This window comes from Notolepis coatsorum (genome assembly GCF_963971535.1).
Source record: "Notolepis coatsorum genome assembly, chromosome: 6".
NCBI classification, from domain to species: domain Eukaryota; kingdom Metazoa; phylum Chordata; class Actinopteri; order Aulopiformes; family Paralepididae; genus Notolepis; species Notolepis coatsorum.
In genome coordinates, this window is record NC_140170.1 from 137,457,386 (window position 1) to 137,481,460 (window position 24,075).

The following is a 24,075-nucleotide window of genomic DNA, read 5'->3' on the forward strand; positions in this document are numbered from 1 at the left end:
GTGGGGTTTGAGGGGAGGGAGTGGGGAACTATTGAAAAGGACAGGGATGAGAGAGAGAGAGACAAGGGGGCAACAGTTTCACACATGGAAATACAACAGTTGAGAAGCCCTTGGAGAAAAAAGTATTCATCAAAACTTCCATTAGATATTATACTGTATCAGCAAATTCAGCATGTCTGCAAAAACATTCCTCTTACTATTTTAATATTTCAGTCCGGTTCTTTCATTCACGCACCTCCTCCCTCCCTCCCTCCCTCCCTCCCTCATTCCTGTGTCTAGCTGGCACACTGGCATCCAGCCAGATCATCAGCCTGTCAACAGTAACTCTGTGGAATGACACAGCAAGCAGCTCCAGAAGAAGAAGAAGAAGAGAACCAGCCTCCACAGCTCAAGGTTCTGGTTGTCAAGGTTGTCAGCGTGTTACTTTTCCTCCATAGACAAATAATCACTTTGCTCTTGGTGATAAATCAACAATGCCAGAAATCAGAGCAGCCAATGTCTGTATGGGGGGGAAAACTACACCGTCTGACTGTCGTCTGCAATAAATAATTTTAGCGCAAGTGTGTTCAGTAACTCATACTCATTGTCATACCTTGTTGTAGTAGTGGACTTGGACCACATGCCACTGTCCATCGCTGACTCCTCCCAGGATGTATGGAGACACAGTCGTCTTGGTTTCACCTGAAAAGACATGTTACAAGTCAACGACTGTATGTTTGATTTATCTTAACTCAATGTGTTATATACGCTGTGTTAGGGTTTTGAGGTCGCAACACATCGCCATGTTTAACCACAGTAGTTTTCTGGGGGCGGCTACGTGGCGTAGTGGGCAAGGCGCTCGCCACGAATGACGGAGACGCTGGGCTTGCCTGTTCGAGCCCAGCGCTCCACATTGCTTTCAGTTTAGCTGGTCGTTCATACTAATACACATTGGGCGTATTAGGGGGTGGGAAACTGATGGGTGGGGATCGGGCGTTGTGGACAGCGACTCCTACAGGTCGGTTGGTGCGCCTGCGCAGTAGAATCAGGAAGTGTCGGGGGCAGCGTGAGCCTCCCACGCGTTACTCCTCGCCACTGAGAGATCGAGCTGCGCAGGTGAAAAGATGCGACTGCTGTTACCTCAAGTACCGGAGGGGACTTGTGCTATGTATGACTTAGTCCACATTGCAGCCGGCTTGTGGGAGGCAAGAAACAGCGTTCGTGACAGGGGAGGGTTGAATTGAATGATACGAAATTGGGATGGGAGAAAATATAGAAAATGGGAGAAAAAGTGGATAAAAAAAAAACCCACAGTCGTTTTCTACCTGCAGAGAAGGTGAGCTGGATCTGTTCGTTGATGATTTCCATGGCGATGAAGTCATGCTTTTCATTGAAGCGGCCATTGTAGAGTAACAACCCGTTGGGCTCTTTGGTGGCAAATCTGTGAGAACGGAGAATAAAAATGCAACACAGATTCTGTTTACTAGAAAAACCTAGACAGGACGTTTTTATTGTTCAGAAGAAAAGTCTTTGTGAGTAGGATGACAATGTAGTAGTGACTAAGGATATGCTAATATAAGGAGGTGCTGTGCAAGGCTGCAAGCCATAACACATTCATAGGCCTGGCACCAGTGTGCTGACTTTGCAGAAAAGGGTGGCATGATGTACAATTTATGACCAGGAAGCCATATCCTCAACCCCCCTCTTTAATGCTGAGTGACAAGCCGAAAAGGACAGGGCATCACTTCTAGAATCATATGTTTGACCAGGCTGGGAGGTTTTAGAGTCTTATGTTTAACCAGACTGGGAGGTCCTGACAGGGCATCACTTCTAGAGTCTTATGTTGGACCAAGCTGGAAGGTCCTGAACTCATCACATCTAGAGTCTTATGTTTGACCTGGCTGGGAGGTCATTTGACCAGGTTGGGAGATGTTTGACCAGGCTGGGAGGTCATTTGACCAGGCTGGGAGGTGTTTGATTTCTATCTTTAGGAGAGAGTGGTGTGTGTTCACAGATACTGACTGGGGCACAGGAAGAACATGTGAATTCTTAAAATTAGTGGCACTCCAGCCTCAGGCTCTTCATTCTAGTCTTTCTTCAGTCATAAATACAAATAAAACATTCAATTTGTGATTACATTTTTTTTTTTACCCATGGACAGTGCACATTAATCAACATCTTCAGTTTCCACAACAATGTAAATATGCCAGAATTAGCTAATGAGCTAGTTTTCATCTGTAGTCCCTGCCTAACATGCATGTCTTTATGGTGTGGGAGGAAACCAGAGTACCTGGAGGAAACCCACGCGAACACAGGGAGAACATGCAAACTCCACACAGAAAGGCCCCCTTGCTGGGGTTCGAACCCAGGACTGTCTTGCTGTGAGGCAGCCTGAAGTCTAGAACCTATAGACCAGACACTGGGGGTCCGGTCTCTATTGCAACGGTCTTCAGTTCCTGCTTGTTTTTGGGGCATTTTCCCTTCCGTTTTGTCTTCAGCAAGTGAAATACATGCTCAATTGGATTCAGGTCAGGTGATTGACTTGGCCATGGCCCATTGCATAACATTCTACTTCTTTACCTTAAAAGACTCTTTGGTTGCTTTCGCAGTATGCTTCAGATCATTATCCATCTGCACTGTGAAGTGCTGTCCAATGACTTCTGAAGCATTTGGCTGAATATGAGCAGATAACACTACCACCACCATGCTTCACTGATGAGGTGGTATGCTTTGGATCATGAGCAGTTCCTTTCCTTCTCCATACTCTTCTCTTCCCATCATTCTGGTACAAGTTGACCCATCTGTGTCCCATCTGTCAATAGGATGTTGTTCCAGAACTGTACAGGCTCTAATCTAGATCTCTTGTGGTTAACCCTCTGTATTCACTCCGGTGAAGTCTTCTGTGATGGGAATGTTATCTATACTTCTGTGTGAAAATACATATTCTATCTTTGTACAGCTTGACTGGTGTGTGTCTCTTTAAGGACTCCAGTGTGGGAGCTGTAGCCAAGGTTATTTATCTCCCTAGCTAAGCCATAACAAAGGATTTCCCTAACTGGGCCCATTTTGTTTACCTTTCAGTCATATCTGAATGTCTTGTGTTACGTCTTTCAATTGTGTATTAATGTACGTCTGACCAGACCTCTAGGGTAACTTTTTGGTCAGACGCTCGTGTGTTAACATGTTGTGTCTCTCTATAAACTGATCTCTGTGGAAGCACAGATATTAAACCATGTTCTATGTTTTTATAAACAAATTACTTGATCCGATTTCTACAGTTCACTGTCGATGGCTCATTTTAAATATTCCACAACACTTCTCTTTTTGATTGTTGACTTTGACACAAATACAGCCACCTCCTGAAGAGTGTTCTTGATCTGGCCAACTTTTGTGATGGGGTTTTTATTCACCAGGGAAATAATTATTCTGTCATCCACCACAGTTGTTTTCTGTGGTCTTCCGGGTATTTTGGTGTTGCTGAGCCCACCAGTGCGCCGTATTCTTTGGCCACACCTAATGCTTTTGCTATCTCTCTGATGAGTTTTAGATTTTTCAGCTCAATGATGGGTGTTCACCAATAGTGACAGCTTTGTGGACCTCACATTGAGAGTTGACAGCAACAGATTCCATATGCAAATACCACATTTGAAATGAACTCTAGAACTTTTATCTGCTCCTTGTAAATTAAATAAGTAAGGGATCATGTATAGCTACGAGGTCATTGTCGCAAAATAATTGACCGACAGAGTTTAAAATACAGAGGCGCCTCGGCGAGGTATTTTAAACGTCAGTGAAGGTAAATTATTTTGCGATGATGACCGAGTATAGCTATACATTATCCCGCTTATTACATGGCTAACTTACTAACAATATACCTAATTCATTTAACAAAATCGACAAGACGAGATCAAATGCAGACGCAGTTATTCTGTGGCTCTGTCAGCCCAAATAAAGTGATTATTATTATCGCGGGCAGCCCGGCAGGTGTGTCTGATTCCACTGAAACAGTGTGTGTCAGTGGGGCTTGATTACTCCAGCTGCGAAAAACAATAATCACCGGTGGTTATCGAAAAATAATTCACCGCTGTCTGGGGCTATTGACCGATCACAATCAAGCATTTCGGCGAATGTTAAAACGCCATGTAATAATGAGGGAATAACACACACCTGGAACAGCTGAGCAGCCAATATACCTATCTCAAACCCTGCCCTCTTTTCTTGATCCTCCAATCACAACTGTCGCTTACCTCGGACAAACAAAGTTGTGAGTGGAGGATCAAGAAAAGAGGGCAGGGTTTGAGATAGGTCCATTGTCCAATTACTTTTGGGCCCTTAAAAAGGAGGAGGCACATATAGAATTTGTTGTAATTCCTACACCATTCACCTGATTTGGATGTGAATGCCCTCAAATTAAAGACTTAAAGCACATCTTGATTGTTTAATTTCAAATCCATTGTGTTGATGTCCAAATATTTATTGACCCGACTGTAGCTATATGAGTTATCACAGTAACAACACAAAACCAGTGGACTCTGATTGCTGGGAGTCCAAGTCTAAGTGGGGAGTTGCACAAAAATACACCTGTGCCATTCAAACACACTGAAACATTCCACTCATCCATCACCGTTCCTCTCCTAGGTGGGTGGCTTTGATGGTGCTAGCCGCCTGCGTAGTGCGGAGGCCTTACAACCCCCTGACGAACACCTGGGGCACAGCGCCCTCTATGTTAAGCTGCCACAGCAACCTTGGCATCGAGGTGGTGGTGCGTTATGAGCAGAGTAGTATACTGCTCCCCATGGACCTGTCTAAGCCCAGTCCTTCCCAATGCCAGTTCATCTTGGCATAATTATTTTCTCAGACTGGCATTTACTATAAAATAAATATATTTACATGCTCATTGAAATAATAAAATCACATTTCTTATTTCATCATCCAAGGGTGATTGGATCCCTTGCATCTCTACACTGGCTCCCGGTAAAACAAAGAATACATTTCAAGATCCTCATGTTCACTTACAAAGCCCTAAACGGTCTTGCCCCAGCTTAAATAAAGGAACTCCTGGTCTAATCAGCCAGCTCCAGATCCCTCAGATCCAACAGTCAAATCTGCCTTAAGATTCCAAAATCAAGACTGGTGACGAAGGGAAACCGAGCATTCACAGTTGCAGTGTTAATTCTTAAATGGGTGGCAGTACCCTTTAACAGTTGGACACATGGATACACCATTGCACCTCTGTACTTCCTACCCCGAGGACCATGGTGCCAAATGAGCTCATATAACAACGTATCCAGGACCAGGACTAACAAGAACAGGGGATGTGACAAACGATGCCATAATATACCCTCAACCATCCCCCTGAGTTACCACACAGTGATCATTTATTCAATTTGCAAATCCTGAATCTGTCAGAATTGAGAGCCATTTGCGTGGCTCCTTGGCATTTGTGGTTTCTGCAAGGCTGACAGTAAAGGAAAATGTATACTCAAAGGTTAAAGCGTCCCCAGTGCTTTGCCGAGGGTGTCACCGGTACCAGACCAGGCCAAGGAGCCTACCAGTGAAGCCAAGGAGCCTACCAGTGAAGCCAAGGAGCCTACCAGTGAAGCCAAGGAGCCTACAAGTGAAGCCAAGGAGTCTACAAGTGAAGCCAAGGAGCCTACCAGTGAAGCCAAGGAGTCTACAAGTGAAGCCAAGGAGCCTACAAGTGAAGCCAAGGAGCCTACCAGTGAAGCCAAGGAGTCTACAAGTGAAGCCAAGGAGTCTACAAGTGAAGCCAAGGAGTCTACAAGTGAAGCCAAGGAGCCTACAAGTGAAGCCAAGGAGTCTACAAGTGAAGCCAAGGAGCCTACCAGTGAAGCCAAGGAGCCTACAAGTGAAGCCAAGGAGTCTACAAGTGAAGCCAAGGAGCCTACCAGTGAAGCCAAGGAGTCTACAAGTGAAGCCAAGGAGTCTACAAGTGAAGCCAAGGAGCCTACCAGTGAAGCCAAGGAGTCTACAAGTGAAGCCAAGGAGTCTACAAGTGAAGCCAAGGAGCCTACCAGTGAAGCCAAGGAGCCTACAAGTGAAGCCAAGGAGCCTACCAGTGAAGCCAAGGAGCCTACCAGTGAAGCCAAGGAGCCTACCAGTCAAGCCAAGGAGTCTGATTCAGCAAACACCTTAAATAGAGTAATAAAACTGGACCCTGAACCCCCATCTAACTGAACCGGATTGTCATTTTCTGGTGCATATAAACACCATTAATTAATTAATTAATTAATATGAATTCAGTGCAGCAGCTCAACTACTTTTCAGTGGAGTTGGGGAGACAGTCTGCATGTAAACATCATTATCATCAGACAGTCTGCATGTAAACATCATTATCATCAGACAGTCTGCATGTAAACATCATTATCATCAGACAGTCTGCATGTAAACATCATTATCGTCAGACAGCCTGCATGTAAACATCATTATCGTCAGACAGTCTGCATGTAAACATCATTATCGTCAGACAGCTGCATGTAAACATCATTATCGTCAGACAGTCTGCATGTAAACATCATTATCGTCAGACAGTCTGCATGTAAACATCATTATCGTCAGACAGTCTGCATGTAAACATCATTATCGTCAGACAGTCTGCATGTAAACATCATTATCGTCAGACAGTCTGCATGTAAACATCATTATCGTCAGACAGTCTGCATGTAAACATCATTATCGTCAGACAGCCTGCATGTAAACATCATTATCGTCAGACAGTCTGCATGTAAACATCATTATCGTCAGACAGCTGCATCAGAATTATTTCAGACAGGCTGAGATTAGCAAAACCGAAATAACTGGGGATGCTCCTCCAGAATGTTGGGAAGATTTAGCCTCTGAGGCTCGGGGGGGTGGGGGGGGGGGGGGGGGGGGGGTGTATGTTGCATGCTGATGTTTGTACATTATCCTGGAGCCTCCAGCCATGGGGCACAACTCGGCTGACCTGCTTACTGAGGGAAATGATCATCCTGACCTCAGAAGGAAGCGAGAAGGAGGAAAAAGCATGCGCTGATGCTCCGACTGATTAGAACAGCATAATCAAAGTGCACAGGGAGGCTATTATAAATGTAACAGAACGAAAGAATTCCATCAAGGCTGATTATTCTCTGCCAGCTCCGGCTCAGCCTCCCTCTCTTCAGTATCGATTTAAAGGCTTCTCCACGTCGGCCCCCCCGAGCCATCTGAGCTATGAGAGTAATCAGCCGGAACTAAATACTAGCTCTACTGGCATCATTACATGTCACATTAGGCAGCCATCAGCTAAAATAACAACCCGTCCACCATTATGTAGAAGCAGTGACATGGCACGCGATGTGGTCCGAGGCAGAAGACATGTTTGGCTGGTGAGAAAAAAAATCCGTAGATAAAAGATGGAATAGTGTCAAATAATTATATGGATTTCATTATTTTAGCAACAAATGTATAATTTCTAACATCTGAAAAAGTAAGTGAAGTATCATTTAGACTGGAGGCTGCTTCTCCGTGGTCTGAAAACAACAAGGTTAGATCGATGTTGAGGTTGTGAGCAATTTGTACTGATCTATGAACCACATGAAGCAAGGTGGCAGTAGGGTGTTGACTACGGGCCACTTTAAGAGTGTATGACATAAACGTTGAGGGGATCTGTGAACCAAGCCTGTATCCATCATTGTGCCAGAATACGAGGAAATATAATCTAGTTGAAATGTTATTTAAAAAATATAAGTTTGGGGGGTGTATAGTAATGAGGACTTATTTGATGCTTAAATATTTCAATTGTAGCTGTTTTTATCATTTGCTATGTTACAACATGCCTCATCTATATAGGTGGTTATGGAATTATGTTTTTCAAAATGGACCAAATATCAACAATCAAAATGTGAGTAATCAACAAATGAACCAACACAAATAAAATCAACATAAAGTTGCCCCAATTACACTGTTCCTCATATGGGAGCCTGGACCGGGGCCAGACCAGCACAGCAGAGAGCAACGAGACCCACAATAGACTTGAGTCTTTCTGACGTTGAGTAAACAGGCTCCAGATCATTGTGCTGTTAAGTCATGAGAAAAGCTTTTACGACAGAAACCTGATCAATGCTGGATGAGGTAACACAGGTGTCTCACTTGCCTCAAGCTTTCCATATCGGCAGCTTTATAGACCAGCTACTTCAACTGTTCTCTCTGAGCAGTTTGTGAAATATAACGTTAAGCTGAGGCTTTCTAAAACTGGTCTGGGCGGTTCTCCATCAAATAGACCTGCCACCCGAGCCCCGTGCAAAAGAAAGGCCACTTCCATAAAACTCACAAAGACGTATCACTTTCACCCCGACAGATTATTTGTTTCTACCCCTCTGCCAAGCAGGTCTAATGTGACACAGATTACAATAAGTGAAGCAGAGTAGCAGGACATGTCTCTCTGTGATACCTTCAAGAGGTGAGACCTTTGTTGTGATTGATATCAAACAGAATGACGTGCATCATGTTGCGGTAGTTTGTTTCTTAAATTTCATGGAACGGAATGATTTTTGGGATCCGTCTAATCGCCAGCATATCAAAACAAACTTTCATTGTGCGTGAGGCTGTTTGTAGAGCTAAATCTATACTTTATATTATTGCTATCTGTCCATTCTCATTGTCAATTGACACAGTCTAAACCGTCCCTTCAATATGCCTTAAATAAAAAAATGTATTCATCAATACGTTCCCATTTTATAGCGTTGTGAATATGAACGTTATAGCAGAATGTTCTGGGGTATTGCCTGGAACGCGAGATAAAGGGTGCTAAGCTAATAACGTTAAATCGAATGGCGTTTCGGCTATAGACAAGCTAGAGCTAAAACTCAAAATGCATATTGTCGGTATCATGGTCCACCATGAATGCATGAAATGGGGGGGCGGGGGACGTCGTTTGTGATTATTGATTACCAATAACGGCATTAGCCTCAGTAGCCTTATTCGCTGATCGGCTGGTTGAGTATGATAACAAGGCCTGATCAGCATGTAATTTACGTGACAAAGCTCTTACCTGTGGCCGGTTGGATCCCAAAAAGAATTTCCCAGTTATCGATCGCCATCTGGTAGATCCATATGTCCATTGGCTGATGATATATTCCTTTACTGCATACTGAATTCAGCGTCCCAAAAACTATTCCAGGCCATCGGCTACACGCATAGCTTTAGGCTAACAGAAAAATTCCATTCATACTATAAAAAAAAAACACCGGTCTGTAACAGGGAACACTGCATTATCGAGACAGCGCCCCTACGAGGATCTGGCCGGTAATGCACTTTTCCGAATTCCAAGAGTAGGGTAAATCTGCAGTGCCGCAGGGTGACATTGAGTAGGATATTACAATGGAATAAAAGCCAAAACAACCTTACCACGTATATAAGTGGTTGGCCGTCAAGCGTTGGATCCGAAACACGTATATATACGTGGTTGGCCCCGAATGTGTTAACATGGAGGCACTGTGTACGCGTGTGTTCAGTATTAACATGGAGGCACTGTGTGTTCAGTATTAACATGGAGGCACTATGTGTTCAGTATTAACATGGAGGCACTGTGTCTGCGTGTGTTAAATATTAACATGGAGGCACTGTGTGTGTTCAGTATTAACATGGAGGCACTCTGTGTGTTCAGTATTTAACATGGAGGCACTGTGTGTTCAGTATTAACATGGAGGCACTGTGTCCGTGTGTGTTCAGTATTTAACATGGAGGCACTGTGTCCGCGTGTGTTCAGTATTTAACATGGAGGCACTGTGTGTGTTCAGTATTAACATGGAGGCACTGTGTCCACGTGTGTTCAGTATTAACACATTGAGTGCCACGCCCCTTCCAGGAAGTGACCACTTCCGTGCCGTCCATTAACCCCATGTAAACGTAGTTGTACTTTGTAGACCTAAACCTATATTTTATAGTATAGCTATGGGTCTAATAACGCCGTCGAGTCTCATTGAGCTGCTTCTGGTCAACACGCAAAAAACTGATTCTTTTTTCATCCGTACATTTCCGTTTTATACAGTTTTGAATATGAACATAGTCCGGCCGCTTCTGAGCAATTCCAGGGAACAGACACGAAAACAGCGTTTTTGTGTAATTCAATAAACACGTCGTAATTTTTCGCCTGATTATCGGATCTTCCTGAAATCAAATCTAGATCATCACTATTATCCTTTGTTGTGCATGCATGCAATGTGGCTTAGACCGGTGCGCCCCCCACCCCTCCTGCAACCCAACAGCATACAGCCAAACAGCTATAACAGAGATAGCTTCAATCGCAGTAGAAATAAATATCAGATCAACGCAAGCTTTCATATATGGTGTCCTTACCTGGCCTCTGAAGTAATGCAAAAAAAATTATCCAATAATCTCATCGCCATTCCAGTTATCCACAGCGATCCCGTCTCCGACATTATTGGGCATTGCACTTCAACGGGCGGGCGGGGTCAGTAGTCCAAACCATCCCTAGAAGCGTGTGTTTTGCCGGAGTGTTTAGGACCCGCCCACATGCCACAGCTCGGTAAAGAAAAGAAACCAACCCGTTTCTAACGGGGTGCATTACTGGCCGAAGGCGTTAAGAGGGCGGTATAATACTGTCTGCCAGCTCAGACACACTCAGAACAGTATGCACAAGGTGCCCCGCTGAATTATGAATGGCAATAGATAATAAAAGAAATACCGTGACAGAAACGTAGCTCTACATTTCCGGCACTCAACGATCGGACGACAAAAATGTAGTTCTACGTGAACGGCACTGGAAGTGTTAACATGGAGGCACTGTGTGTGTTCAGTATTAACATGGAGGCACTGTGTGTTCAGTATTAACACTTTAATCGCCGAAGACGCTGGGCAGCGTCTTTCCCCGCCATGCTCATTCTGCCGAAGACGCTGGACAGCGTCTTTGATATCAATATTTCAAAAATCTGTGATCGAAATCATATTTCTCCCCCGGAGACATGATATGTACTGTTGAGCCCCTCTCAACTCTCCAACGGTTCAAGAGCGCCATCTGGCGGCCGATCGGCGGATCGCCCAAACAGGAAGTGATGCGGATGAAGTGGTGCTCACCCATATTTCGTCCGGGCACTCGCTATCGTTAGCGGGACTCCATCTTGACACACTGGACATCGATCGATTGCAAATAACTCGATAAACAACATGATTTGGACGTATATACTATTATACAACCTGGAAATGGATCGGATATTTCTACATCCCATAATAGGAATATTTCAGTTCCACGCTCATCGTCCAACGGCGCGAGGAAGATACGGTAAGATTCAGCGTTATTTTTTAACGTGTTCGATATAAACTGCTCTGATGATCATATCACCCACACTAGATGAATGATATAACGTTGGCCACGGAATTATAAACGACCCCCCGCCCATCCGGTCAACATCAGATCATACTTAGTAACTCCTAGAAGCACGTCCAGTTGAAATTTTATATCTCGCACAGATTCCTATCAAACTGTATTTCATCATCAATATAATGCATTTGGGGCTATAAATCAAGTTCTGGAGAAAGCTGCAGAAAACTATAAAAACATACTTATACTTTAGACCGTATTTTAGTATGAATGAAAAAGTATAACGTTGCTACACCCTGAACAATAGATATAGGACGTTGAATGGGCCATAGTAATGTCAATTTAGCAATACAATTTAAAAAGTTATAGCCCTGCAAAGAAGGGGAACTTCTCCATGTTAAATAGGGCTGGCGAGGGATGGTAAATTATGAATTTAACCCTGGCGATCAAAGTGTTAACATGGAGGCACTGTGTGTTCAGTATTAACATGGAGGCACTGTGTCGGCGTGTGTTCAGTATTAACATGGAGGCACTGTGTGTTCAGTATTAACATGGAGGCACTCTGTGTGTTCAGTATTAACATGGAGGCACTGTGTGTGTTCAGTATTAACATGGAGGCACTGTGTCCATGTGTGTTCAGTATTAACACTTTTACTGCCATGAAACGTCTTTTCACGTCATTGCTGGCCATGCTCAAGTTGCCGGGGGACGCTGTACAGCGTCCTTATATCAATATTTCAAAAATCTGCGATCGGATTCATATGTCCCCTCCGCTGGCCTGAGATCCACCAGCAGGACGCCTGTACGTTAATGCCAAGCAAGCAGTGCAAAAATGCTTCCGCATTCGTCACCGCACGCTAGTGCGGTAAAGCGCCCTTCTTTTCAGACAAATGCTACCGTGCGTGCACCGGCGGCGGCGTGCTCGCTCAGGTGCGTGCGTGCGCCGGCGTGCTCGCGCGAGGTGCCCGCGCATGCGACACGAGCGGAGCTCAATATATATAAGTCACCGCCCCTTATTCAGTATCCAACAAATAGCTCAATTGGCAAGGACACATGGCTGTGGATCCTATGGCTTGTTTGCTGGCGAGTTCGAATCCCATCGAAAATATTTTTTAACGTGATTTTTTTTTAACGTGTATTCTTTCGCCGATTAAGGTTAGGCATTGTTTCGGAGTTGGTTAAGGTTAGAACGGTTAAGTTTAGGCGCTGTTAAGGAGCTGGTTAAGGTTAGAGTTTGTCAAAGAGAATGGCAATATAATTTCTATGGTTAAGGTTAGGCATGGTTAAGGTTAAGGTTAAGGTTAGGCATTGTTTCGGAGTTGGTTAAGGTTAGAACGGTTAAGTTTAGGCGTTGTTAAGGAGCTGGTTAAGGTTAGAGTTTGTCAAAGAGAATGGCAATAGACAGCCTATTTCCGCGAAAATGAAAGGCGCATTACTGCATGCCACTACGGTAAATTTTTGCACTGCTTGCTTGGCATAAAGCTACACGCCAGCAGGACCCACTGAGCTCTCTGGCGGTTCAGGAGCGCCATCTGGTGGCCGATCGGCGCAATCGCCAAACAGGATGTTGAATAGAGGTTGTCATGACGACCGTAGTACTTCCGGGCGCTCGCTATAGTTCATGGGACTCTGGCTCGTCACGCTACACGGTGATCGATTGGCAATAACTCGATAAACAACATGATTTGGACGTATATACCATTATACAAGCTGGAGATGGACCGGGTAAAAATATATCCCATAATGATAAAATTTCTACTCGACGATGATCGCCCAACGGCGCGCGGAGACTGGGGTGAGTTTCAGCGTGTAACGTTACCGTCTTCGATATAACTGCTATTATCAACATTTGACCCACATTAGATGATTGGTATAACGCTGCCCACGGAATTATAAACGCCCCCTCGCCCATCCGGTCAACATCAGATGACGTGTAGTAACTTCTAGAAGTACGTCTAGTTGGAATTTTTTATATCGCGCTGATTGCCATCAAACTGTATTTCATCATCAATATAATGCATTTGGGGCTATATATCACGTTCTGGAGAAAGCTGCAGAAAGAGATGAAAACATACTTATACATTAGACCATACTTTACTATGAATATGTGAATGAAAAAGTTTAAAGTTGCTACACAATAAACAATACATATAGGACTTTGAATGGGCCCTAATAATGGCAATGTAGCAATAGAATTTAAAAAGTTATAGCCCTGCAAAGAAGGGGACTTTCTCCATAGACAAATAGCGCTGGCAATCTATGGTATATCATGAATTTAACCTTAGGCAACCAAAGTGTTAACATGGAGGCACTGTGTCCGCGTGTGTTCAGTATTAACATGGAGGCACTGTGTCCGTGTGTGTTCAGGATTCACAGCTCATCTGTTTGATGCAGAGCACCTCCCCTCCTCCAACAGATCGGCAAAGCATACACTATGACCATGTCCAGACGAAAACGATTTTGATCTTTTTCGTTTTCATTTAGTTTTCATTTAAAGGGGACATGCATTGCTTTTCCTTTCACTATTTGGGCAACTTTACACAATTCCTGAGTCTATGGAACACATCTGTAAAGTAAAAAAAAAAAAAATCATTGTTTTATATTTTTAATCAAGTACTCTAAAGCAAAATTTGTCCACTTCAAGATTTCAAGCTGTTTTATGCTGGGCTCCGCCCATAAGCGATTTGAGTGACAGTCACCCACAGTCTGCGACTGGCAGACAGAGAGAGAGATAGAAAGATTGAGGGGGATACTAATTAATTTCACCGCGGGGGGGCATAATCCCATGGGACAATGCATTGGTAACTTGTTTCAAATGACAATATATACCCCTGTGAATATTATTGCACGGATCGGAATATGAGCGTGCGCAACGATATTTTGACAGTGATATGCGAGTGCTCTCGACTGCAGGGGAGAAACTCCATCCCCGCGCGCCCACATTTACATACACTGCCACACGCGGTCGGGAGGTTGTGTGTGTCCCTCTCTCTTTCTCTCCCTCTCTATCTCTCTCTCGTTCTCTGCGGCCTGTCAGCACCCGCGCACGTCAACCCGTTTGAGGAAGTAATTCCACTCTGTTGTTGAGCGAATTGTTGATTGTGGGCGGTGACTAGGGATGGGTACCGAATTCGGTACTTTTGAAGTACCGAACCGAAACACGTCGGTACTACGGAGTATCGAATCAAGTGAGATACCGAAAAAAGTTTTACTTTTAATTTTTTTTTACTTTTTTCATTTCATGTCAACGTTCACACGCACAATATATGCTTACCTAGGATTTGACTTGATTCAACAACAAAGCAGTCGGAGCAATGACAAGCCGAAAACTGTCGAAATTGTAGTTATTTGAAGTTTGGATTTTTTTTACGACTGAGGTAGGTAAATTAAATGTCTCGAGACTAAAGTACAGAAAAAAGGTACCGTTGGGTACCGGTATCGATTCACAGGTACCGGTATCGGTTCAAATGTGAAAGGTACCCATCCCTAGCAGTGACTACAACCAGTGCCTTACTCACGTCAGCAAAACAGTAAAATCAGAATGGCTTAGTTGAGTGAGGGAGGATCTCGTGAACTCGAGACTAGACTGATGAGTCAAAATGAGAATTAGAGAAACAGACCCCATTGATATAAACCCCCATTGCTAGGAAACAATGCTAAACACTGGAAAAGGCCATTTATAAGACACGGGACAAAAGTTTTCCGTAAAAACAAAAACGTCTCAAGAAATAAGTGCGTGCCACAAATGTACAAAATAAATGTCTTTCCTGTTTTAGACGTCGCACTTTTATTTTGAAACCCCCAGACCGGAAGTGTTATTGTTGTTTGTTGCTTGTTGTCCGGTTCTGTGCTTTTGAGCTAACTTAACGTTAGTTTCCAAAGGAGACTAGAGAGAGAGACCGCGGATGGTGCGCACAGCTCAAACTACCTGTGTTGTATTAATTTAATTGATTGATGTTTAACTTGTCCCTGTGTCCAGTCCTTTCGACTAGCAAACGTTGTCTGTATTTAACGTTACCTCAGGATACCACCGTCTATTGTATTTAGTTGGTTAGCTATTTAGCTAATGTTGATAGCATTGAATAGCATCAACGCTAGCTGGCTGGCTACAGCTCAACACCAGCCATGGGAATACTATTTACTAAATTATAGAGGCTTTTTAATCGTCAAGGTTTTGTCATGATCAACTGAAGGCGTATGCTATGGAAGAGTATGTGCTTGGCTACTACTTGGAACAATTCTAGAAGAATAAAGCCTCCCAGGTAGAACAATTCTAGAAGAATAAAGGTTTCCAGGCAGACATAATAAATGTCATATAAAGCAGTGGTTCCCAAACCTCTCCTCGAGGCACCCCAGCCGTTCCATGTATTTGTTAAATTCCACCACCAGCACACCTCATTCAACTAATAAAGGGCTTGTTAAGATGAATCAGGTGTGCTGGTGGTGGAATTTAACAAATACATGGAACGGCTGGGGTGCTCCGAGGAGAGGATTGGGAAGCACTGATATAAAGCATAGGGGATAGCAAAATACGGGCAGTTCCTGGCCAAGGAGCGAAATGTATTGTTTTTAGTGAAGAAATGTATTTATTTGCAGTACATATATATGAGGTGTTACTTCATTAGGCGTGACTTCAAGTAGGGCTGGGCGATTAATAAATGTGATTGATTAATTCGAATGAATGATTTAGGACAATTAAAAAAAAATCGATCTTTTAAAAAAATAATATATATATATATTTATATATATATATATATTTTTTTATGAGTCACCTTTTATTTTACAAAAAGTGATGTTTGGTCAAAGTTAGATTTGCACTTTATTAATCCCAATAGGGAAATTCATTCTTTTTTGATGATCAAGAGGCACCTTTTATTTGTTTTAAGTGAAGTTTGGTGAAAAAGCAAGTTATTGCACTATTAATCCCAATAGGGACATTCATCTTTGTTTGATCAAGAGCAACCTTTTATATATATATAAATATAAATATAAATAAATATAATAAATAAATAAATAAATAAATAAATAAATATATATATATTATATAATAATTTTTTTAAGTGAAGATTGGTGAAAGTTAGGTTTGCATTTCAATCCCAATAGGGAAATTCATCTTGGTTTGATAATTTTTTGGTGTCAAATAAAAACAAAGGTTATTTGAATGATTTCCTTTCCATTTCTAGTTTTCAAGAGAAAAAAATCGATACAAATCGTAAATCGGATTAAAATTCTTTTTATCAGATTTTTTTTTAGGCCATATCGCCCAGCCTTAACTTCAAGGCATGCCAGCTGAGAACCATTGCTCTAAATCATCCTTGTATTACAACCACCATATTACAGATGTGACTGTCAAGAATAGCATCATTGAATGGAATAGGAGTAAACATATTAATAATAAAAGAGCTGGGCTCGAACCCAGCAACTCCTGCGTTGGTGGCGAGCGCCTTGCCCACTGCGCCACCTAGCCGCCCCTAATAATATTAATGACACACACACACACCCCTCCAGCTTTCACCTTAACTCATTCGGGGCCATCCACGTAATATTACGCGTTTGCCCGACAACCCTTGGGTGCCAGCCACGTAATATTACGTTTTTGGTTCGTTTGTCTTTTTTTCTTCTCGATATTAATACCCTATTCACTGTCACAGAGCTGTATTTTGGCTGGAAAAGGCATATTGGGAGTCCGAAGGTGCAGTACCGGCCAGATCCTGGTAGTGGCGCTGTCTCGAGAATGCAGTAACCCCTGTTGCAGACCTGGTGTCACACTGTTTACGCTCCGGGCGGACTTTTCTGTTTGTCTGAAGCGAGGACTTCACTCGATCGCATGGAATACTCTTTGAGATGCCGAATTCATTATGCAGTAAAGGATTTATGGCATGGGCCAATGGACATATGATCTACCAGATGGCGATCAAATAATTGGAAAATTCTTTGTGGAATCCAACCAGCCAAAGGTAAGAGCAATTTGACGTCAATTTCAGCTTGATCGTGCAAGGATTTAATAGCCATCCCCCAGATCAGCCTATGTTGTGTTAATAACGAATGCCGTTATTGGCAATCATTTAAGCAGAAACGACTGATTTAAAAAAATGTAATGTGCCACTCCAGATATCTTGTACCATTTTCAGTGGAGCTGATGGTAAACTAAAATCTATATGCAAATAAAAACAACAATAACACACTGTATGGCAGAACCGATGGACAGAGGCTCAGGCCAGACAGTTACAACAGTAGTTGGAATCGTGTGGCCTGTTAGAAGTGTGTCATGGTGCTGTTAGAAGCGTGTTGTGGTGCTGTTAGAGGTGGAGCTGTTAGAAGTGGTGCTGTTAGAGGTGGCGCTGTTAAGAGGTGGAGCTGTTAGAAGTGGTGCTGTTAGAGGTGGTGCTGTTAGAGGTGGTGCTGTTAGAGGTGGAGCTGTTAGAAGTGGTGCTGTTAGAGGTGGTGCTGTTAGAGGTGGTGCTGTTAGAGGTGGTGCTGTTAGAGGTGGTACTGTTAGAGGTGGTGCTGTTAGAAGTGGTGCTGTTAGAAGTGGTGCTGTTAGAGGTGGTGCTGTTAGAGGTGGTGCTGTTAGAAGTGGAGCTGTTAGAAGTGGTGCTGTTAGAAGTGGTGCTGTTAGAGGTGGTACTGTTAGAGGTGGAGCTGTTAGAGGTGGTGCTGTTAGAGGTGGTGCTGTTAGAGGTGGTACTGTTAGAGGTGGTGCTGTTAGAAGTTGTGCTGTTAGAAGTGGTGCTGTTAGAGGTGGTGCTGTTAGAGGTGGTGCTGTACTCACGAGAGAGAGATGGTGAAGTGGAATCGCTGCCGGAGGCCCTTGAAGGTCAGGAAGCTCTGCGGGGGGAAGTTCCTTGTGGTCATCTCACAGTAGGGCTTCTCAAAGCCACCAGACGGGCACTCGCACTTAAAGCCCCCGACCAGCAGGTTCACGCACGTGCCCCCGTTCTTACACACTCCTGGGGCGCAGCGCCCCGACCGGGCTGACAGCTCACACCGCTCGCCTGAAGGGAGATGGATGGATTGAGACAGAGAGGTGGAGAGCAATGGATCAGAATTAGTATTATGTCGGTGACAAATGGCATTGGCTCGGCTGTCATGTGGGTTCAACCTTAGGGACGTTCCACCCACATTCACACAGTAAATATTTAGGTTGGTACCCATTTTTCCTACTTGAGTTAACTAAAACAGTGGTTTATGTCATGGACCCCAAAATCAGTACACATCAGGCCAAGGACCCCCATTTGATAAGGTTTGGACTCGGGGACCCCCATCTCAGCAGATTATTTTGTTGGATGTGATTTAGTCCAGGATTCCATAACCATCTATAGGTGGGGACATAACAGTGGAACTAGGAAGTGAAACGTACGATCAGAATAGTCATTCTTAATTATACAGGACCTTAACGGACTGCAGGAGGTTCCTGGACCTCACCTTGAGAACCAATGAGCTAGATGGTCGGTCTAGGTTGAGTGAATCAGAAACATTTACACAAATAACTCCTACCCACACAAATTGGCACACGACATAAGTTGAATCAGCAACCATCATTAAACCAACTTGATTTAACAACAATCAAAAAAATATTTAAAATCAACAAGGATTTTTTTTCTTTTTTACAGAGCACCAACATTTGATCTTAATTAATTCCAAATCCAAATCATCCACAGACAAACTACAAATGGTCCAAAATGCTGCCAGGCTACTCACAAGGTCAAAAAAAATCATGTCACATCACTCCCATTCTGGCTTCCCTGCACTGGCTCCCGGTACACTATAGAATTCACTTCAAAGTCCTCACTTTTACTTTCAGAGCACTCCACGGTCAGGCCCCTATCTACATCACTAAACTCATCCATCCCTACACTAACACGACCCGCTCACTCAGATCTGCCGATCAGCACCTCCTGGTGGTCCCCAGGTCCAGGCTAAAAACAAGGGGTTATCGAGCCTTCGAGGTGACAGCACCAAGGCTCTGGAACACCCTCCCCCTGGACTTGCGAACTTGCCCCCTCTGAAAACTCTTTTAAAAAAACAACTAAAAACTCATGTTTAGACAGGCTTTTGGTCATACATAGTTTTTTTTTAAATTAAGTGACTGATGATTTTATCTAAATTATTTTATTTAATCTGGTTTCACTGTTTTTAACTGCCGTCTGTTGTTGTCATTTTGTTTTTGTTTTTATATACAAGCTATAGTGTAAAGCACCCTGTGCATTCGTGCTGTGAAGGGTGCTATATAAATAAAAGTCATTCATTCATTCATTAATTCACTTAGTGTAGCTAGTGTCTTTACATGGTCCACTACAGCTGATTAACACGAGGCGAGATGCGTCACGCCTCCAGCATCCATCATCATGAGTCTAACGCCGCGAGGGGAAGGAGCCGAGCTATATAAAAGAGAGGTCACGTCAGATGACAAAAGACACAATCAGACGGTACAGTGTGTGAGAGGAAGAAAAACAGAGGGGAGGGGAAGAGATACGAGTGGCAGTCGTAGCACAGTGAGGGATAATAGAGAGAGAGAGAGAGAGTGAAACTGTGTCACTGTGAGGGAGGCTCCGTACTACGCGGCTCCCGGCTCGCCTCACATGTGCCATTTGTCTCCAAGTCTCCGGATGGGAGGCTGCTGGAGCAGTTGCCATGGCGAGACTGCATGCTTCCACGCATGAGCTGGAATTTGTGTCAAAGCCACTCGGTCAGCAACGTGGAATACTTCCGCTGTGTGCTGTACTGTAACAGTGGCAACACACAGCCTGCGGACAAAGACCTGTCTTTATGGGCCGTTGATAAACAGGGCCTTTTGTTTACTCTATTACAGTATATCACACACGATTCAAAGTTCATCGAAAGCAAAATGTCCTTTATTACAGTTGCAGGGGGGGGGGGGGGGGGGGGGGGTATATTGATTCAAATTAGGTGCAAAAGATGCTGCGGTTTTTAGGCGACCGACAATAACATTGGAAATTCTTTGATTTGCATTAATTTGTTGTTGAACATTATTAATCCCTGTGCGGAAACTCATCCTCTGCATTTCACCCATCCCGACTCAACACAGCAGCAGCCGGGGACCAACTCCAGTTGTAATGTCAGTACCTTGGTCAAGGGCAATGGCAAGAAACCTAGCATGCATGTCTTTTGGTGAGGGAGAAAACCAGAGTACTCTGAGGAAACCCACGCAAACACAGGGAGAACATGCCAACTCTAGACAGAAAGGCCGCCTGCTGGGGTTTGAATCCAGGACCTTCTTGATGTGAGGAGACAGTGCTAACCACTGTGCTGCCATTTGGATCACTGAGATAAGAGGTACAGGTACCTCAAAAGATGGGGATTAAAATGCAATCCAATATGAAACAACGCCAGAACTTCATTCCAACCCATTTCAACACCCCTTTTTCAAGGGCAACAAAATAGTCACTCACCCTTTCTATTGCCGTCAACAATGCTAGGCAACGCACTACCTCTTAAACTGTTTAAGCAGATGAGAGGCGACTTTCACTAACAGCGGTCAACCTTTGCGGTCACTTTGACGTTCAGAAAAGGTCTGTAAATAAGGACAGCTCTGTTACACAAGAGTATCGTTAAAATAAAGTCTTCCAATGGCTTCCGGTTTCTGCTCAGGTCGGATTCATAGCACACATCGTAAGGATGTCCAAACAAATACCGAACCCGACTGGAACGTTAAATGAGGAAGACCGATTATTTTTTTGTATCTACTTTTTCTCCCCATTTTCTATTTTTCTCCCTTCCCCAATTTCGTATTGTCCAATTCTACCCTCCCCTGTCTCGAACGTTGTTAGGCCATGCCTCCCACTAGCCGGCTGCAATGTGGACAAAGCCTTGCATCACGTGTCCCCTCCGGTACTCTAGGAGGCAGCCGTCGCATCTTTTCACCTGCACAGCGCAATCTCTCAGCGGCGAGGGTCTGCGTGGGAGGGACACGCCGCCCCCGTCGCTTCCTGATTCTACTGCGCAGGCGCACCAACTGACCTGTAGGAGTCGCTGTCCATAACGTCCGATCCCCACCCACCAGCTTCCCACCCCCTAATACTGCCAATTGTATTAGTATGAACGACCAGCCAAGCTGGTAGCAACGCCAAGAGCTGGGCTCGAACCCAGCAACTCCTGCGTTGGTGGCGAGCGCCTTGCCCACTGCGCCACCTAGCCGCCCCTAAGACAGAGATTTTATCAGAACTTTATTCCGTGAGGAACTTGAAGCTAGCACGCTGAAGCTAGCTAACAGATTGGACTCGTTCCAAGCAGAGCTAGCAAGCGTGACCACGCGGCTCTCGGGAATGGAAGAGGTGATAACCACGGTTAAGACTAACTTTGAGTCCAACTTCACCGGTGTCTCAGCTATAAAAGACAAGATGCTTATTTATGAACAGAAGGTGGCTGACCTAGAGAACCGAAATGGAAGACGCAATGTCCGAGTCTACGGCTTAATTGAGCGTGCCCACAGAATCTTCAGAAACGGTCCCCCGGAGAAGGGTGAACATACCCGCGCCTTCATATTCTGCTGCCTGCATTTCACTGCACGCCAGGCTCTTCTTCGAGAGGCCAGGAAGCACCCTCCAACCATGGGTAACCTTCCCCTCAGATTCGCCGTGGACTTCGGTGATTGCGCCGCCAAACGTCGCAGAGCCTTCTCTCTCAAGCTATGGACTACGCCCGTGGAAAGGGCATAGAAGTTTTCCTACTCTACCCAGCCACCTTGAAAGTAAAGATGGGCCACAGTGTTGTTACATGCAACCGCCTGTTCACCTCGCCGACTGAGGCGCAATGCCTCCTACGGAGCGGCATGGTATCCTCCCCGACCGAGGGGGACGGACCCCCCTCGGCGGAGCTGGCTACGGGAATCGGGGTGTAACAGGCCTGGTCCTGGATGGCCTACCCGGCCGAGGGGGATGGACCCTCCTCGGCGGAGCTGTCTACGTGAATCAGGGTATAACAGGCCCTGAGCCTGATTAAGCTAAGTACAAGGCGTGCTGGTTATCCGACTCTCCCAGCTAACACTACCGTTACCACGTGCCTACCATAACTTTTTGTTCCAACATAACGGTAACGCTCAAAGTTTATCTCTGCTGTATTATCTCAACGACGGGTATGCATATTGCCTTTTTTCAAGTTTAACTCAAGACGAGCTGTGTTTTAATGTATCTGCTTTTTATCGTCTGCACATTGAACTTCGCATTGAACTTTGCATAGATTTCTTCTCTATGTTGAGCGAAGTGGGTTCCTTTTTCTAAATTGTTACAATATACCTTTTTTGTTTTTGGTATGGTTAAGTTACATAATGTTGTTGTGGTTGTTATGCTTGGTCATCGGTCATATCGGACAAGTTTTCTGATGGGGGGGGGGTATTTTTGTTTTCACGCTCATGCTCGGAACTCAATAGGACCTTAACAAGTGGATATGTGTCTGTTCTAATGCTCTACGCCAAAATAATTACATTCAGTCATACTGCAGCCCTTTTAGACAATGGCTAATTTAAATATCTTGATCTGGAATACAGGGGGTCTTAATGCACCGCTTAAACGCACAAGTGTACTAACGTTGCTAAAAAGGAAGGAAGTGGACCTTGCTTTACTGAGTGAAACACACCTTTTAATGGCTGATAATGCAAGACTGGCAAATAGATTTTACCATAACATAAGTTCTTCTTCTTTTGGCACTAAGTCCCGTGGAGTAGCCATAATAGCGAAGCGAAGTTTGAATATTAAACTGTTAGATGTGTGGTCTGATGCAGATGGTCGAATTACTATTGCTAAAATTGAATACTCTAACCGAAAAATTGCTCTGATCTCTGCATACGCCCCTAATGTATATGATGCTAACTTTTATACTGTACTCACTGCAGCTATGTTGAAACTACCTGATTACTTGTTTATAGTAGGAGCTGATTTTAATGCAGTATGGGATCCATTGATTGATAAATCGAAAAACACTGAAACCTCTGATCAGAGACAAGCCACCACTGCCCTACAGGCCTGGTCCAAGGACACAGGGGTAATTGATATGTGGCGTTCACTTATGGTGGAGCACTTTAAATGTCTTGGGATTGAAATATTCCCCACTATTAGCCAGATGGTACTCCAGCTTGGGTGACAGGATTACGAATGAATTCAACAGGTGGTCAAAATTAAAAGATTCATTACAGGCCCGTGCGTCAATAATTCAAATGAATATTTTACCCAGAATTAACTTTATCAGCTCCATGCTCCCGTTACCTCCTCCTGTTGGTTACTGGCAGAAATTGCACTCTGCCTCATATAAATTCGTCTGGAACAACAAACGCCCGCTCTTAAAAGATATCCACTGCCCAGAGGAGTAAACTCGACGGGGGTTTAGCATTTCCAGACTTCAAATATTATTTTCAAGCTTTTTCTTTGAGACCATTGATCACTTGGTTTGACTCTCAAGCAGCCGTATTCTGGCGACCATTGGAGGAGAAGATAGTATCCCCATAGACTTCAGGATATAGTGTATACCAACATATCAATTAAGCAATGTAATTTACGATTTGGCCCTCTTATCACACATGTGATCCAGACTTGGCGGGACACCCAGAAATTAACTAAAACTAACCGCCATCGGTGGCATACGCGTTCCCCTCTATTTAATAACAATCTACTCCTTATTGGACAATAGCCTATTAGGTACCCTAGATGGGAAAAGAAAGGCATTCACACGTTGGGGGATATCTTCGATAACTCTGGTCTCCGCTCTTTCCAGGATCTATCCAACGGATATGATCTCCCAGGAACTTCCTTTTTCTTTTATTTATA

At 44.1% G+C, this 24,075-nt stretch overlaps 1 protein-coding gene across 1 annotated transcript in view; it reads right to left on the reverse strand.

Moving 5' to 3' along the window:
* celsr2 (cadherin, EGF LAG seven-pass G-type receptor 2) overlaps window positions 1–24,075 on the reverse strand; it is a gene marked incomplete at both ends in the record, with an annotated part of 169,827 nt that overhangs the window by 62,815 nt on the left and 82,937 nt on the right. Inside the window, 3 exons of the mRNA XM_084315750.1 lie at window positions 593–681; window positions 1,305–1,420; window positions 18,069–18,291. Coding sequence (XP_084171876.1) covers window positions 593–681; window positions 1,305–1,420; window positions 18,069–18,291 — 428 coding nt within the window. The remainder of the gene's footprint in view (window positions 1–592; window positions 682–1,304; window positions 1,421–18,068; window positions 18,292–24,075) is intronic.